At 48.5% G+C, this 18,153-nt stretch overlaps 1 protein-coding gene across 1 annotated transcript; it reads right to left on the bottom strand.

The window, feature by feature from the left end:
• Positions 1-1,307: 1,307 nt before the first annotated feature.
• On the bottom strand, positions 1,308-6,217 carry LOC109760041 (putative disease resistance protein RGA4). The gene is made up of 3 exons (XM_020318878.4): positions 1,881-6,217; positions 1,659-1,737; positions 1,308-1,575 (listed from the first exon to the last, which is right to left on the bottom strand). Exons 1-2 carry the CDS (start codon positions 6,103-6,105, stop codon positions 1,661-1,663), a joined length of 4,302 nt encoding a protein of 1,433 aa, XP_020174467.1. The 5' UTR covers positions 6,106-6,217; the 3' UTR covers positions 1,308-1,575; positions 1,659-1,660.
• Between the last annotated feature and the right edge of the window lie 11,936 nt (positions 6,218-18,153).

Here is an 18,153-nt window from a genome sequence, read left to right as displayed (position 1 = left end):
TAGCATATACCTCCTCTGTCCCAAAATAAGTGTCGTCGTTTTAGTTCAAATTTGAACTAAGGCCACGACATTTATTTTGGCACAGATGGAGTACTTTTTTTAGCTTCAGCTGCACTGCTGCAGCATGTTTTTTTTTTGTTCGACTGCTACTGCTGTACGTGCTGTTGTTTTGTTGGCATAATCTATGTCTGAGTGGTCGATCGAGAAGACTGTTCTAGATTGCATCGTCGCATAGCATGAAACCTTGTACAAGTTGTTAGGCACAGATCAACAGGTTGGGGAAAAAAACATCATCTTTACAGGAAATGCGAAACACTAGAGTGAACATCGACTAGAGTAAACTGCTGCGCCCTGCCTGTTGTACACACCCACCCAAAGGAGCAGCAGAAAACAAAACCCAGCGATGCTCTGCTGAAGGCCAAGCAGTCGCCCCAACAATTCACCAACCCCTGGATTTATTCATTCCCCTAGAACTCTAGCACAGCTTGCACCAGGGAGGCTTATTTTATTGTTAGTATTATCCAAGAAATTCACAGCATCCTTGGGCAGGCTCCAAACTACAGAGTGCAGACACTTTCTGAACGAGTAGCCTGAACAAGTTAATATAGGCCAATGTCTTCTCAACTGAGTAACAAGGATAAAAAAAAAATATGAATTAGGTGAAATGAAATATGAATTGCTGCTGCTGTGCTGCTTATTTGTATAATCTAAGTCCGAGTGGTTGAAAAAGAAAAAAAATTATGTGGACAAATGTTTGTAATGTGGTGCACGTTATGCAGATAGAACACTGGCCTATGGCGACCATGCCAGGAAAAGGCGAGACTAAACAACAAAGGACCATAAAACCTAATTCAGATCAGATCGTTTCAGCCTGCTCGACTCAACGCCAAGCAGTCGCCCTACCCTACAGCCCCCCAACAATTCTCAATGGAAAGTGACTACACTACAGTTCGGTTGTTCAACCAATCACAAGTCACTCCCCTGGCAGAGCAGAGCAGCCATTAGGGAGGCCTATTATCCAAGAAATTCACAATATTGTTCAGCAGGCTCCACCAACATCTCCCCAGTAACCAGCAATGCTGGTATTACCGTCGATACTGAAACAGATACAAATCACAGTTGAAAAGGTTTCTCAACAACTGAAAGGTCTTCTCAACTACGTAACAATGCTAAAACTAGATCTACACAGATAGATAGCTCACAAGCTTGAGTAATATCCCAGCTTCTACTGAACCTGGGAACTGTTGCAGGACATGAATTAGATCCGAATTACAAATATCTGAGGAAGATAAAGGTCAAAGGTCAACAAAGCCAGATTGATTATAGTCATGCCATAACCTAGTACATTATTTAATCTAAGAAAACTCATGCCCTTTCCATGCAGCTTTCGTCCAGTTGTCCTCAGTTAAATGGGCAACACTATTCACCTATATGAATTGCATGAGCTTTTCTTCCCCTTCCGAGGTTTACCCACGAAAAAGGGCTGAATAGCATTCAATTGTTGTAGGCATGGCTCCGCTCACAGACTATCCTCGGTATTTCCTTCCATGTCTTTCTTTGGTTTAAGTGACATCACTGTATATGTCACAAATGATATCAGAACAAACCAATCTAACATGAAAATTTATACCACATGGCATTGAAAAAGGCTAAATAACCTTCAGCTGCGACGAGCCTGCCTCCGCTCATGGACTAGTCTTGGTATTTCCTTCCAAGTCTTTGGTTTAAATGCCGTTACTGTACATTTCACAGGTGATGTCAGAACAAACTAATGTATTGGCATTCAAATAATGGGGAAGAAACTTGTAGAAACTACATATGATAGGATGGATGACTGCATCTGTTGGTTAAATGTGGCAAAGATAGAAATACGTGCATACCTTCATAATGGGCATCCAGCCGTTTGTAGAAGCCAATGCTACCCAGTTGCTGCTGCAGGCATGTAGGAAGCTTCTTTATAGCAGGACAGCATGTAATTTCAAGCCGTTGAAGTGACCTGTATGCTTGCGGATCATTCGGTAGGGATGCCAGGGTACTGCAGCTATCAATTACAAGGGATTCCAACGCTGTGGGGTGCTCTCCCGACAGAAACTCCAGTGATGTCAAACTACTGCCAGAAATTTTCAGTGTCTTGAGGGAATTCGGCAGATGGAGAATCCCCCCAAACATGCCACTGAAGCAGCATATGTGTAGAGACTCGAGACAAGGAGGAAGGGAATGCTCTCTTGCTACTGCTGTTGATGGCTCTGGTATATTTATGGAAGTAGTGACTTGTGGTTTCTGAAGCCCATTCAGCTGACATGATAGGACTTGAATATTCCTGCAGGCACCAATAGATATGGTCTTTAATGACGGTGGAAGATCTAGAACCGCTGATAAACTATCACATCCAGATAACTGTAGATATTCTAGGCATGGAAAGAAGTGATTCATGGATGATGATGACAACTCAGATACAACCGTGGGCACGGTTACCTCGCTGCAAGATAGCCCTTGAACTAACTGTGACATGCCCTGCTGCTTGCCGAATATGGACTTGAGCTCATGGCAACCAAAAATATGCATTTCCTTGAGAGATTCTGGGACGTTGAACATCTCTATCAAACTTGCACAATTAATTAACTCAATAGACTCCAGACCAGGCAGGTGTTGGCTCCTTTCGGTTGCTGATGCAGGCAGGTGCAGGCTAGATTCTGGGTCAGGAGGAGCTTGTGCGCATCCAGTCAGATTCTTGCAGTTTCTAATCGATAATCTCCTCAAGGCTACCAAGCTTTGGAATACTTTGTCTGGCCAGTGGACGAGCACATCACAGCTATCAATTGCCAAAGCTTCAAGATGTCCAAAATAATCCCATGGCTCTGGTGCACCTGCTCCAAAGAATGAGTTGCAGCATCTTAACTTCATAACTGTAAGTGGGGATTTCTGGTTCCATTTCTCCTTGTTGTCCATCGGTACAATTGAAACGCACTCAGCCTCTGATGTTGTTTCTGTATTTTCTAGCTTCAGTATCAGTTTGGTCAGCGAAGACAAATATCTACCTACAAAATGGAAGATCTCTTGCTTGCCATCTTGAATTTCTAATGAACTGAGTTTTGGTGCTTCAGGTAAATCTATCAGCCTTGGGCATTTCTGAATTGATAGCTTCTGCAGAAGTGGAAACAATATTTGCTCTTCAACTACAGCATCCTGCCTCTGTAAGCTCTCCAAGTATTTCAATTTGAACTCTTGCAGGTACGGTGCTTCAGTTAATTCCGTCACCTTTGGAAATTCAGTTGATAGCTTCTCCAGAAGAGGAAACAATATTTGTTCTTCTTCGACTACAGCATCCCATCTCTGAAAGCTCGCCAAGTATTTCAATTCTAGTTCTTGAAGCAATGGTGCTCGAGGTAAATCCATTAGCTTTGGGCAGTTCTTAATTGACAGTTTCTCAAGCTGAGTAAACAATACCCCTCCTCCTTCAGCAGCAACATCCCATCTCTGGAAGCTCTTCAAGTCTTCCAATTCTAGTACCTTTAGGGCAGGAAACGGTGATCGCACCAACCTATAACTTCCACCACACGGTTCTCGAAGCAGTGGTGCTTTCGGCAATGCTGTCAGCATTCCACAATACTTAATAAACAACTTCTCAAGCAGAGGAAATCCTATCTGATCTTGCCTCGCATTTATTTCCCACCATCTCTCAAACTTCGGCAGATGTTCTAGCGTAAGCACCTTCAGTTTTGGAAAAGTGAAGGATGCATCACGTCTGAACAAAAATTGCAATCTTTCACAATGAAAAAGATGTATCTCAACCATGTTTTGCATCATACCAATGCACTCTCCACCATAGTAATATATCTTCAGAACCTGCAGCCCATCATGAGGTTCGAAATTGTCGAGCACCTTGCTATCGCAAACAAAAGTCCATCTTAATGTTAGTTCACTGAGCTCCTTCTTGTTTCCTAGATTTGCCACTTTTGGCTCTGCTTCCGTAACATTCTCTATCTGACATAGCTCTAGCTGACCGCCAAGGTTTAAATGTTGCAGCTCTGCTACATCACTGCAATCAGGTCCAGTAACTGCTGCTACAAAACATGTCAATGTCTGAAGGTTTGTGAGTTTTCCTAGTTCTGGGGGCATACTCTCCAACTCCGGACATCCATGAGTATAGAGGTGACGGAGGGAAGTCATATACTTCATTTGCCTTGGAAGTCGATCAAGATAAATGCATTTGGATAGGTCCAATGTTTGCAAGCTATATAGAATACTCATATTTTCAGGAAGTGCTTTAATATAACTTTCTGAGAGATCAAGGTACCTCAGGTGATGAAGATACTTTGGTTTCAGTAGAAATGGTATTGTCTTTATACAGAGCTTCAGTGCATGCAAAGATCTGTACTTTGATAGATGTTGCAGTGAGCTCCAAACAGGATTATCACATAGCAGTGTTCGGATAGCAAGGGATCCCCTCTCCATAGCATCATTCAACATACCTTCTGTTTGTTCACATGACAAAAATAAATGCCGAGTAGTATCTGGAAGCCACTTGATTTGACTTGATTCCTTAGTTGCAACAACACATTCCTTGTCCATAATAGACATTGCAATATCATGCATAAGATCATGGATTTTACATGTAGTTATGGAAAAATACTCCCTGGCATCTACATATTCAAGTTCCTCTATGTCCAGAAAGAATGACCTTGAGGCCAGCTCATTGAAAATATGTTTTCCAACGGTTTCAGGACTATCTTCCCTGTGTTCTGGGATAAATCCATGTGCGATCCATAGTTGGATCAGCTTCTCCACATCAATCTTGTAATCCTTGGGAAATACAGCACAAAAAGCAAAGCACTGCTTCATATGTGATGGCAAGTCATTGTAGCTAAGCTTGAGTATTGGTAAGATTCCAGTTTCGTCAGTGCAGATGCTGCTTCTAGATGATATAGCCTTCCATTCTTTCACACTGGTCTTGGTGCGAAGTACAGAACCTAGTGCAATTGCAGCTAAAGGAGAGCCACAACATCTCTTCACAATCTCACCAACCATCTTGACTAGCACGGCAGGCTTTTCTTTCTCTGGACTGAATGCTCTAGACTCAATAATTTCCTTTAAAAAGCTATCATCCAAATCACTGAGATGGTAGGCTCTATCTGCACCCATAATTTCAGCAACTTGATTATCACGAGTTGTTGTCAACACTGCACTACCGGTGCCACCACATTGAAGACAGACCTTCAGCCTTTCCCACTTATCAACCTCTCTGTTCCATACATCATCCAATACAAGGAGATACCTCTGCCCTCTGACCAATTTCTGAAGTCTATCCAATGGTGGTTTGCCTATATCATCATTTTTCCTGGGAGATGCTTCAACTATACTCTTGGCTAAGGAGTTCACATCAAAGGTATCAGAGACACATACCCAGAGCAGCAGCTGAAAATGCTTCTGAACTTTAGGTTCATTGTATATGAGCTGCGCTAATGTGGTCTTGCCAAGGCCCCCCATTCCAACGATGGGAACTACTGCGAGATCTGCATTGCCAGCTTGACCAAGTAGTGTATCAACAATCTTTTTCTTATCTTTGCCTCTGGATCTATTGGCAATTTCTTGTGGCGCGATGATGACATAATCTGTGTGCCGCCAATCCTTGGACACCGGCTGCTCTGATTGGTACTTGAACCCAAAGGCCTGCATATCTGCTATGAGGACCTCAATGGCCTGGAGAATCCGGCAAAGCTTGCGACCCATTTTGTATCGGAACACAATACGGTTGTGAGTAGGGAAGAGTTTTATTACATCAAATCCAAGCTTGCTGTAGTGTCCCTTCTTCTTGGCTTCGCGGCGGAGTGCTTCATACTTGAATTCATCGAAGACTTCATTTGCCGCATGGGCCACTCTCTTGAGCTCCTGGAGCCAAGCTTTCGCACCTTCTCTGTGGGCCGTCGCCTGCTCCTCGGCATCGGTGATGACGTCAAGGATGGCCGGAAGCTTGCGCTCGAGAGTCCTGTGCTCCTCCTCCATTCCCTCCATCACCTTGTATTTGTTCAGAAGGTAGCTGGATGCCTTGTTCATCAGCATGGACACCAGTGGCCGGATCGCCATGGTGGCCACCACCTCCCCCATTGGAACACTCACTGCACCTGCAACACACGCAGAACACAAGGAAACACAAATGCACTGCTGAATGGAGAAGAAAATGTTGTGAGCAAGACGTGCTAGCTTGCTTGTGAGGAAAATGAAGCCAACGGTGAGTATTGACTTTCTGGGAGCCAAGTGGATGAGTTTGATTTCTGGGAAGCAATCACAACTAACCAATCTTGCAACAGCTCATCAGTGGGCATTATTTTTGGGCTGACGTATAATGAAGATTTCTTAATATTGCAACTTGATCACTACAGTAAGTATTTATGTCAGTACATCCAATGCAGTTCATTGGAAAGTGACGTTCCATTGGCTGTGACCTTACCAAATACGAATTTTTCTTTCCAATACACAAAGTCGCAGAAATGAAAATTAAATAATTACGTCCCCTGTCTAGACGTGTGACATGCAGCACACCTACCGCACAACTACAAAATATAATTATCTCTGGTACCTGCCGCACAGGGAGGATAAGAATAATAGTTTTCTTGGATTGGTTAAATCTTAAATGCGTCACATACTTATTGCCGAAGCAAGAGGTTGTCTTCCACCTCTTAAGTATAATCGGACGGCTATTTGACAATGTCAGATAGGTTTGTGAGTATGCAATTCAATTTGCTTAGCTTAATATATTACGTCAGGGTGAGATAGTGAAACCCAGGACCCAGCGTAAAGAGCCATGTGAAAATGTATATTTGATCAGCTTAAATGTGTACTCCCTCCGTTCCAAAATAGATGACTCAACTTTGTATTAACTTTGTGTAGCTTAGGAAGATTAGCTGAACTAACTAAAATCAGAAGAAGTCTAACCTTTTTAACTGTGCAATTTTAATCTGTCGACACATCAAATAAACGTACAAACAGTTAGCAATAGCCCTGATGACCGAGATGAGCAAATAAACCAGGTACAGTAGGTGTTAGTATTAACGATGCAGATTTTTAATTAATCAAATGGCTACACCAAGGCACTGACAGCCATGTGATATTACAAAGACCATGTGAATAGTCATAGGCTTGCCGTCGAAAACGAGGAAGAAAGTGATTCATTTTTACCAAGGTGGACAAAATACACACTCTTCATGACACAGCTTTTTTTTTGCTATCAATGACTATTGTGCTCTTCATAATGTCGTAGAAAAGAGCAAGCGAAAACGGTGTCTCGCTTGACACTGCAGTGCTCGAGGATTCTGGAAATCCTCCATCTCCTGGGAATTCAGTTCAGTGGCATATCTGAACCGGTTGACATCTTTAACCTTGTTGGAAAAAACCAGACTGTGCAGGGAAACAAAAAGCATGGGAGCTGGTGGATGACTCGTTGTTGGCATTTAGAGCATCTCCACCCGTGGCCCCAAGATGCCCCCAGAGACATTTTTTAGCACCGGCGATCAAAAACGGTCCCAGCCGCATCCCACGGTCTCGTTTTGTGCCGGATTTAGCAAAAACTACGACCGGCGCATGCAAGGGAAACCCAGGGAGCTGGGGGTCAGCTGGAGCCGCCGGCGCTATATTTAGCTGCTGCAAGGCCCACTACCAGCCTCTCTCCTCCCTTCTCCTGCCTAGGCCCACCACATGCAGCATGCAAGAAAAAAACAAGCTCTTTTCTCTCTCGGTCGCTCGCGCTGTTGAGCAGAGGCGCCTCGGAAGCAGAGCTGCCCGTCGTCGCCGCCGTCTCGGCCGAGAACCTGGCGACGAGTAGCGCCACGGCCGCGATGACCTCAACGGCGTCGCGCGCCCACCGAAGCGCGGGCACGGGAAGCCCGTAGCAGAGGTTGGTCGCGACGTGGACGGCGATGGTAAGGACGGAAAGGAGAAGGAAAAGCACCGACCAGAGCGCCGCGGCGTCCGCCTGCGCCCGTGCGCTGCCCCTCCGTCGCCGCTGTTGTCGATGTACAACGAGACAAGCGAGCCGAGGAAGAGCTCGGACGCTCGTCCGCGCCCCCGCTCGTCCACTCCGGTCCCCGGCGGTCCACCGCGCGCCGCCCTCGCCAGGCTCTCGTCTCCGCCGCGCGACTCTCCCGCTGGGCCGCAGACCTCCGGCTCCGCGCACCGCATGCAGCTACACCCTTCCCCATATCGCCGCCGCGGCGCAGAAGGTCTCGGGCTCCCGCCCCGACATCGCCTCCCGCCCTCCCGAGCTCGTGTGGCCGCGCCTCTGCGCCTCCCGCCCTCGTAGTGGCACGCGAGCACGCGCCTCCCACCCTCGTAGCGGCACGCGAGCACGCCTCTCGCCCAGGCACGCCGCCGTGTTGGCTCGCCTTCGCTCCGCTCCACCCGCGTGTGCGCTCTCCGCCTCCACGCTCGAGCCCCGCTTCCCCCGGCCTCGCTCGTCCCGCTTCGGCCTCTGCGCCGACCTGCGGCTGGTGCCTGCTCTGCTCGCTCCTCACGCGCCGAGGAGGTCGTTGACGCTGCCGCGCTGGGAGGCGCAATGAGTGGAAAATTTTGCCTCCCCAGGCTAAAATTATCGCCGGAGCCCCAAGCGGCGAAAAAAATGCCACCTTGGGGTCAAACGGCTAGAGATGCTCTTACTGGTTGGCCCGGAATAGGAAGGTGTTGGATCACGTCGTCGTGCCGGCGGTGACAGTGGCAACCCATTGTGTGCCTGTGATAAGGCTATGGCCTATGGGCTCACCGGGCTAAGAAAGAAGAGCTGGTTCCTGTTAATTGGTAGTTGGAGGACTGGTCCAGCTAATGTTCTTCCCTTTTCTCCTTCCCGACCCACCTCCCAGTTTTCCCTCCCACATCTCTGTTCCTTTTAGCTTTTCAGAGTTTTTTTTCTTAAACGAAGGCAAAAGATTTGCCTCTTCTATTAAATAAGGGAGGAACAGAGTTAAGAGTTTTACAAGAGCACTACATATACGACATGACAATTGCTCACGGAAAAAAATGATCCCTAGTCTTTTAGCACCGGCGGTGATCCAGAGCTTTGTCTCCTCGACGATGTTGCTAAGTAGAATAGAAGGCGGTGATCCAGAGTTTATTGCATGTAAGGAACGTTGTAATACCCGTTCCTGGGCTTTGTTTGTGTAACACCCGAGAGTTAAGCTACAGTGACCTCACACTAATGAGGCCATGTCACCATGTTTGTTAAGCTTAATTGCCCCTGGATAAAAATCAAACTCAAATTTAAATAGCAGGTGAAATTATTACTTCTTCAAACATTAAATAGCAGGACGATTATTTGAATAGTTAAAATGCCCTTAACCTTTTTTTAAACTGTCCAGCAACACTTAATCGTCCTGTTTAAAATCAAACATATTTTAATTGGACTCCTTTTAATCCCAAACTTTGTGGACAACTACAAATTAATGCAATGCATTTATGTGGCAAGTTTGGCTTTTAACAAAAATCTTTTACTAGCTAAACCAAAGGCAAAACAGTAAGGAAACTAGAAAACAGGACATAGAAAAATAAAAATAAAAAGTCAGAGCCTACCTGTTGCACTCGGCTTTAGGTAGCCACAGTGCGGCCCAGCCCGTTAACTGCGGCCTTCCCTCACCTCCTGCCGCGCCCTGGCAAAGGCCGAGGCGCCATGGCCGTGGACCCCTTTGCTCCTCGCGCTGCAGTGCCACCCTGGAGGGGATAAATCTGGCCCTGGCTCTCTCTTCCCCTCCCCGTAACCCTAGCCCCCCTACGCGCCCTTCTTCTCGCTCCCTTGTTCCGATCTAGGCGATCCCGACCGCTCCCATCACCACGCCCCCCTCGTTCCCGTGGCGACCGGCCACCGCTCGTCGTTCCAAGGTGCTCGGGGAACTGCCGAGTCCCTTGGGCTTAATTAAAGAAGGGAAAAGCTGGCGATCAACCGTCCGATCTTTTCTCTAACATCCGTCGCGTCTTACGTCTGCCACACATCTTCATGGATGTAAGGGCATATTTGTCCCTAAGTGGTTTTGGTGATTGATGGCAATGCATTTGCGGAATAACCGTGTGCATTGAGCATTTCAGATATCTCATGTCTAGGCACTAGACGATTCGATGCCCCTCGGAGCCTATTGAAGACGGCGGTTCTCTACGTTTTTTTCGGTGGATTTGAGTCGTAGGAAAGCCGTACTATTAAGAGGGGTTCCACTTCGGAAAGGTATGGGCGGAATCAACACGTACACAGCTCCATATGCACCCACAGCCTCCTTTCCCTTCTCTGGAACTTTTCCATGTTTTCTGTGGTGTTTCAGCATCTTGCCAGCGGTAGTACCGCTAGTGCCCATAGTAGTACCTCTTATGCGGTAGTACCGCTGGGTACTTCCGTGGCACTACCGCCTAGGGTTTCCCCGAGCGTGCAACGTTCTGTTTTCAGTCTGTAATTCACAGTAGTAGGGGGTAGTAGAGCGGTAGTACCACTCCAGCGGTACTACAGCCCGTACTACCGTCTTCGGGTTTTCCTCTATGCAAGGTTCTGTTCCCACTTCGCTCCAAGTGATAGTAGAGCGGCACTAGGACGGTAGTACCGCTTCGCACGGTACTGCCGCCCCTGGCACCCTCTACTACAGCTACCTCTCCAGGTCTAAAACCCTAGGCGGTAGTACCGCCAGGGTCAGCGGTAGTACTGCTTCGGCGACACTACCATAGGTACACTGTGTATTTTTAGGCTTGTGCGGAGTAGTACCGCCTAGGCGGTAGTGCCGCTTAGCTACGGGCACATGGCAGAAAACGGTTGGATTTTGGTTCCCCTATATAAAGGGGGCGGGGGGTCTTCTTCTTCCTAGAGTGGACCTCTTTCCCCCAAGCTCCATTGCCTTTCAAAAGCTCATTCTTTCCCGATCTCTCTCCCTAGCCAATCAAACTTGTTGATTTTCTAGGGATTGGTTGAGAGGGCCCCCATCTACAGGCAGCGGGCAGAGGCGGGCCTAGGCCCCCAACGCTGGGCGCGGCTGGTGCAGCCGGTACTGGCAGAGGTCAGTCTCAGGGCGCGCCTCCGCCTAACTTTGTCGCGCGGCCGGCTCAAAACCGGTCGGGACCATCTCAGACGAGGCAGATTTCTAGTTCTAAAGACTCCCGTGCTCCGCCCCGAGGCCAATGGGGGGACGATGGGTTAGATGTGTATGGCGATGGACAGCACCGGGGTTCCTCATCCACGGGAGGGGGGCGTGGTTATGCATGGCAGAGTGACGGGTCTGCTGAGAGACCGTTTCTCGGGCCTCCAGGAGGTTTTGTTGAGGGTGCTTCCAGTCCGGATCACCGCCAGAGAGGGGGTCACCGTGGGCATCGTGGTGGTCGGGGCGGTGGCCGCGGGAGGTATCATCGCAGACCGCCTCCGCCTTCGGTAGTTGTTGACCAAGCGGAGTCAGTAGTGGAGACCGAGTGCGCTTCCACGGAGCTCCCTCCCCAGGCGATGGAGGTGGTAGCGGCTTTAGCCAATGTTGAGGTTTCGGCGACTGGGAGTGTGACTGAGGTTACTGACAGGTCTGAGGCTGAGAGGGCGTCTAAGTGGGCGCGTAAGAAGGAAAGGATGCTTTGCTACCGTTGTGGTGAGAAGGGCCACTTCATTGCTGAATGCGTGGCAGAGCTGTGTGAGTCCTGTGGTAAGCCGGCACATGCCTCGGGGGATTGCCCGTTGTTGCGTGACCAGGCTCTGTCTTTGACAATGTATGGAGTTTATTGTGCTGAGCTAATGTTCTTTGAGTCCCCGGCCGCGAGAGAGATTCCGGAGGAGACTTTGAGCTTGACCGCCGGGGTTGTCAAAGCTACTCAGGGTGAGGTTTCCGAGGCTCAGATTGTGCAGAGGCTTCAGGAACTGGCACCGGGGGACTTCCATTGGGAGCTCGTTCCTCTCGAGGCCAAGGTTTTTAAGGTGGAGTTTCCTTCAGTGGACGATCTGCAGAGACTGTTGAGTTTTGGTTTATGCAGAGTTCCTGGCACTAGGTGCATTCTGGAGTTCCATGAGTGGCAGCAGGTAGAACCTAAAGGAAAGCCGCTTACGCAGGTCTGGTTGAGGTTTTCGGGGGCTCCATCTAAGCCTTTGCAGGATGTTCGAGTCGTGGCCAGTATGGGCATTATGGTTGGCAAGACGGAGAAAGTGGATATGGCCTTTACTCGTGCACATGGAGTGGCCCGCATCTTAGTGAGCGTTTTGGATATTGAGTTCGTGCCTGACGTGGTTAACTGGACTTATAGAGGAGAGGTGTTTCCTCTTGAGATCGAGTTTGAGGACTCTGCCCTGTTTGCTGAGGCAATGATTGGGAATGATGTTGACATGCACGAGGGGGACGACAGTGCGGGAGCTGAGGGGGCACCGACTGACGAGTCGACTCGTGAGGGGACTAACGGCTCTCGTCCTGTGGCCGGGGATGGGACCGGGGTTGAGCTGGCACCTTCACCATCGGTGCCTATGACTTCGTTGCGGTTCGGGTCCTTTGAGCCAGCGTCTGCCCCTCCCAGACTTTGGAGTGACCGGGTAGATTCTGATGATGCGTTTGAGCAGTCACTACCTTTCTTGGAGTTCGAGGATGCCGGTGGGGCACTGGCTGGATGCTCGGTGCGGACTTTGGTTGGTTCTGGGGACGGGGAGTCGGTGGTTGCTCCACCGGAGGCCGACGTTCCGGCCATAACGGCTGCGGCTGAGGTGGGGCATGGGGGAGGGGGGTCGGGGCAGGTGGCTCCCACTTCCCCCTTCACTATCCCGACATTGGCATCGCTGGTCATGACGGGACCGGCAGGTGCTGGGAGAGGAGGCCCGAGGCAGGCGGCCTCGGCTCTCTCTCCTTCGGGCGTGGCGGCGGCGGCCGCCGCGCCTTCTGTGGCGTTGGGGGAGGGGGGTTTGGGGCAGGCGGCCCTGACTCCCACTTCCCCCTTCACTATCCCGACTTCGGCATCGCTGGTCATGACGGGACCGGCAGGTGCTGGGAGAGGAGGCCCGAGGCAGGCGGCCTCGGCTCTCTCTCCTTCGGGCGTGGCGGCGGCGCCCGCGCCTTCTGTGGCGTTGGGGGAGGGGGGTCTGGGGCAGGCGGCCCTGACTCCTCTTTCCTCGCCGGCGGTCAGGAGGACCGCATCTCCTTCGGCTGTGGCGGCGCCTGCGCCTTTTGTGGCGTTGGGGGAGGGGGGTTTGGGGCAGGCGGCCCTGACTCCTCCTTCCTCGTCGATGGTCAGGAGGTCCGAGCCTCCTCCCAGCGTACTCGTTGCTATGGGTCTCGGCTTGGGGCACTTGTCCGAGGGGCATGGGAGCCCGCAGTCGCCTCCTCCGGTATCCTTGGTTGACCCTTCGCGGGTTTCAGCGCGAGGAGTTACTAGGGAGGAGGTCGTTGCTTTTGGCGGGATCCCGGACCCGGCCTCGACGGGGAGGCGGATGAGTGCTCGCATTCAAGAGCTTCCGGAGGTTGATGACATGCAGCAGAGGTGCGCTATGAGGGCGGCCAAGCTTCATGATGCTGCGATCTCTACTGGCATGTCTGTCAACATATCTAATTCTTTATTGCATTTTTCTAATGAGGAAATTATAAATAATGCAAACCAATTAGGAGTTTCACTCGGGGCTACAGATAGTGAGATTTCCAATTCGGTGAATGATTTGTTAGATTTGGAGGCGGAGCGTGCCTTAGAAACTATTCGTAATCTTGCAGCGGTTACACCCATGAATGACAATGAGATTGATGCATTAGGGGTTAGAGTGCTCGATAATATGTGTGTGGATCTAGCACCATCCAATCATGAGTCTGAGGACGATGATATGCCCATAGAGAATGCAGTTGTTTGTTCCGCTGAGCCCGGTTATGAGGATCGGGAGTCAGGACCTAGTAAACCCAAGCGTAAGTGGAAAAGGAAAATTTACCGCGATTCTGCAGTTCGTAGGAGTGCTAGGATTCGGACTACTAAAAAATTTCATGATGAGTGATGAAAGGAATCTTTTGGAATAGCAGAGGTCTGAAAGACTTGGCTAAAAGAAGGTTTCTTGCTGAGGCATCTCTGGAGCATCGTTTAGATTTTATTGCTCTATCGGAAACTGGTAGAGACAACTTTGCGCCCCAGTTCCTTTCCTCTCTTGCGGGTGGTGTTGATTTTGATTGGCATTGCCTCCCTCCGCGAGGAAGATCCGGTGGTATCTTGCTGGGTGTGAGATGCGATTCCCTTGAAGTCCGGAGTGTAGTGATGGGCGACTTCGCGGTTAAGTTTCGAGTCAGGTCTAAGGTCGATGGTTTCAACTGGGCGTTGGTGGCGGTTTATGGTGCCGCACAGCCCGAGCTTAAACCGGAATTTTTGGCGGATCTTGTTCGGATTTGTGGGTCCGAGCAGCTTCCAATCTTAGTTGGGGGTGATTTCAACATCATTAGGAGGAGAGAGGAGAAGAATAATGATAACTTTGACGGCAGGTGGTCGTTCATGTTCAATACTATTATTGAAATCTTGGATCTGAGGGAGATAGAGCTTTCTGGTAGAAAGTTTACCTGGGCTAACTCTTTGCCCAACCCGACTTACGAAAAGCTTGATCGCGTTCTTGCGAGTGTGGAGTGGGAACAGAAGTTCCCGCTTGTGACGGTTCAAGCTCTTTCACGGGGTTTTTCCGATCACACACCCCTGTTCGTTGACTTAGGGGAGCCGAACCACGTGGGAAACAAAAACACCTTTTCTTTTGAGATGGCCTGGTTCGAACGCGAAGGGTTCCTAGACCTGATCGCTAGGGAATGGGCGAAGGGTGTAGGCGGTAGGACCGCGGTCGAGCGTTGGCAAAATAAGATTAGGAGTTTGAGAAGCTTCTTACGGGGTTGGGCTAAGCACCTTAGTGGGGTATATAAGATTGAGAAGGACAGGCTCCTCTCTCTTATACAGAATCTGGACGTTAAGGCCGAATCCACGATTTTGACGCCTGCTGAGCTCCAGGTTAAAACTGAAGCAGAGAAGAGGTTGAAAGAACTTCTCCGCGAAGAAGAATTGAAGTGGGCTTTGCGTGCTAAGGTTCGCAAAGTGGTCCAAGGTGACGCGAATACTCAATTCTTTCATCTGATTGCTAATGGTAAGCATAGAAAGAAGAGAAAATTCCAACTTGAACAAGATGAGGGCACTATTTTAGGACAGGATAACCTAAAAACATATATAACCGAGTATTATAGGCAGTTATTTGGACCTCCGGAGGATAATTGTGTATCTCTCGATGAGTCCAGAACTGAGGATGTGCCTCAACTTTCGGCTGCTGAAAATGATATTCTGGTTGCCCCGTTTTCGGAGAAGGAGGTGTTTGATGCTATAGCACAGTTGAAAAATAATAAGGCTCCCGGACCGGATGGATTTCCGGTGGAGTTCTACAAGAAGTGCTGGCATATTATTAAGGGGGATTTGCTACCTATGTTTCATGATCTGTTCTCTGGACAGCTTCAATTATTTCACTTCAATTTTGGAACTATCACACTGCTTCCTAAGAAGACGGATGCTGTGAGAATTGAGCAGTTCAGGCCGATCTGCCTTCTCAATGTTAGTTTTAAAATATTCACCAAGGTCGGGACTAATAGGCTCACACAGATTGCGCATTCTGTGGTGCAGCACTCCCAAACTGCTTTCATGCCGGACAGAAACATCCTTGAAGGGGTGGTCGTCCTTCATGAAACGCTCCATGAAATCCATTCCAAGAAGTTAGATGGTGTCATTTTTAAGGTGGATTTCGAGAAAGCGTACCATAAGGTTAAATGGCCATTTCTCCAACAGGCATTGCGTATGAAAGGTTTTGATGAAGCCTGGCGACGCCAGGTTGAATCATTTACGCAAAAAGGGAGTGTGGGAATTAAAGTGAATGACGATATTGGTCATTACTTCCAGACACATAAAGGCCTAAGACAAGGAGATCCGATGTCCCCTATCTTGTTTAACATTGTGGTTGATATGTTAGCCATCTTGATAGGAAGGGCTAAGGAGAATGGTCAAGTGGGTGGCTTGGTACCTCATCTGGTTGATGGAGGTGTATCCATCCTTCAGTACGCTGATGATACAATCATCTTTATGGAGCATGACCTAGCCAAGGCGAGAAATATGAAGCTGGTGTTATGCCTTTTTGAACAATTGACCGGGTTAAAGATTAACTTTCATAAGAGCGAGCTGTTCTGCTTTGGTAGAGCCAAAGACGAACAGGAGGCTTATAGGCAATTGTTTGGGTGCGACTTGGGGGATTTACCTTTCTCTTACCTAGGTATTCCAATCCACCATAGAAAGCTGACCAATAGAGAATGGAAGTGCATCGAAGACCGGTTTGAGAAGAAACTGAGTTGCTGGAAGGGCAAGCTCATGTCATATGGAGGCCGATTAATTCTGATTAATTCGGTGCTCACGAGTATGCCTATGTTTCTCTTATCGTTCTTTCAAGTCCCAGTTGGTGTTAGGAAAAGACTGGACTTTTATCGATCGCGTTTCTTTTGGTAGGGTGATGATCTAAAAAGAAAATACAGACTTGCAAAATGGGATATCATCTGTAGACCGAAAGACCAAGGGGGTCTTGGTATTGAGAATCTTGAAGTTAAGAACAGATGCCTTCTTAGCAAGTGGCTGTGGAAGCTTTCTTTTGAGACTGATGCCATGTGGGCCCAAATCCTTCGCAGCAAGTACCTACAGACAAAGTCCTTGTCCAGGTCACAGTCAGGCCAACTGACTCGCCTTTCTGGAAAGGCCTGATGAAAGTCAAACAATCTCTGTTTAATAGGACAAAGGTTGTTATTGGCAACGGCGCTAGTACACGCTTCTCGGAGGATACTTGGCTCGGCGAGACACCCTTGGCCATTCAATATCCGTCTTTATATCGCATTGTTCAACGACGTGAGGTGTTCGTTGCTACGGTGTTTCAATCCATCCCCCTTAATATTCAGTTCAGACGGTCGTTAGTGGGCAATCGTTGGGATGATTGGCTCCGTCTAGTTCGGAGACTAATGGATGTCCATCTTTCTTAACAACCCGATGAATTACGCTGGAAACTGACTAGGTCTGGAGTATTCACGGTTAAATCAATTATATTGATGTAATTAATTCGAGCTCCATTCCTACCTCCAAGCATGTTTGGGCTGCCAAAGTTCCTTTGAAAATAAAAGTGTTTATGTGGTTTGTCCATAAACAGGTTATTTTAACCAAGCATAACTTGATTAAGCGTAATTGGACAGGACCTACGAGGTGTAGCTTCTGTGATCGGGACGAGATGATCAAACATCTCTTTTTTGATTGCCCGTTTGCCAGAGTACTTTGGCGGACGGTTCACATTGCTTTTAATATTACTCCACCGAATTCTGTCACTATGTTATTTGGGACATGGCTCACTGGGATTGAGCCTGAATTAGCGAGACATATTCGTGTTGGAGTTTGCGCTTTGTTGTGGACTATCTGGACTTGCAGAAATGATTTGGTTTTTAACAGAACATCACGTATTAACTTTTTGCAGGTTATTTTCCGAGCCACGGCCGTGATCCGTTCATGGTCGTTACTCACTCCGATGGAGGCCAGGGAGCATTTGGTTACTGGATCCATCCGCTGGGAGATGGTAGCTCGGGATATCTTCAACCGGTTTGGATGGCGGTCATGTAATAGGATAGGCAATTAGTTTACCTATCTATCTTTAGCCAGCCGGTTGTGGCGTCTTATCTTGGATAGTCTGTGTGTCCAGTCTCTTTAGCTCTGTGTGAGCTGTCTTTTTATTACTTTTCAGTCGGAGACTTTGGAACCTTGTTGGAACCTTTTATTTCGTTAATAAGATGGCCGTATGCATCACTCTGATGCAGAGGCCGGGGAGATCCCCCTTTTCGAAAAAAAAATCTACACTTTCAACAAGAGAAATTTGATTCCCCCCACTCTTTGGTGTTTGAACACCCTAGACGGTTTGGTCACCTCGGAGCCATATTCCATTGTGGTGAAGCTCCGTGGTTTCGTTGGGAGCCTCTAATTCGGTTGTGGAGAGAGCCCCAATCTTGTTTGTAAAGGTTCGGTCGCCGCCTTCAAGGGCATCAATAGTGGAATCACGGCTTCTCACATTGTGTGAGGGCATGAGGAGAATACGGTGGCCCTAGTGGCTTCTTGGGGAGCATTGTGCCTCCACACCGCTCCAAGGGAGACTTACTTCCTCTCAAAGGGAAGGAACTT

Source organism: Aegilops tauschii, chromosome 1, assembly GCF_002575655.3.
Source record: "Aegilops tauschii subsp. strangulata cultivar AL8/78 chromosome 1, Aet v6.0, whole genome shotgun sequence".
In the NCBI taxonomy this organism is placed as follows: domain Eukaryota; kingdom Viridiplantae; phylum Streptophyta; class Magnoliopsida; order Poales; family Poaceae; genus Aegilops; species Aegilops tauschii.
The sequence above is the reverse complement of the archived record's forward strand: the minus strand, read 5'-3'. Positions and strand labels throughout refer to the sequence as shown.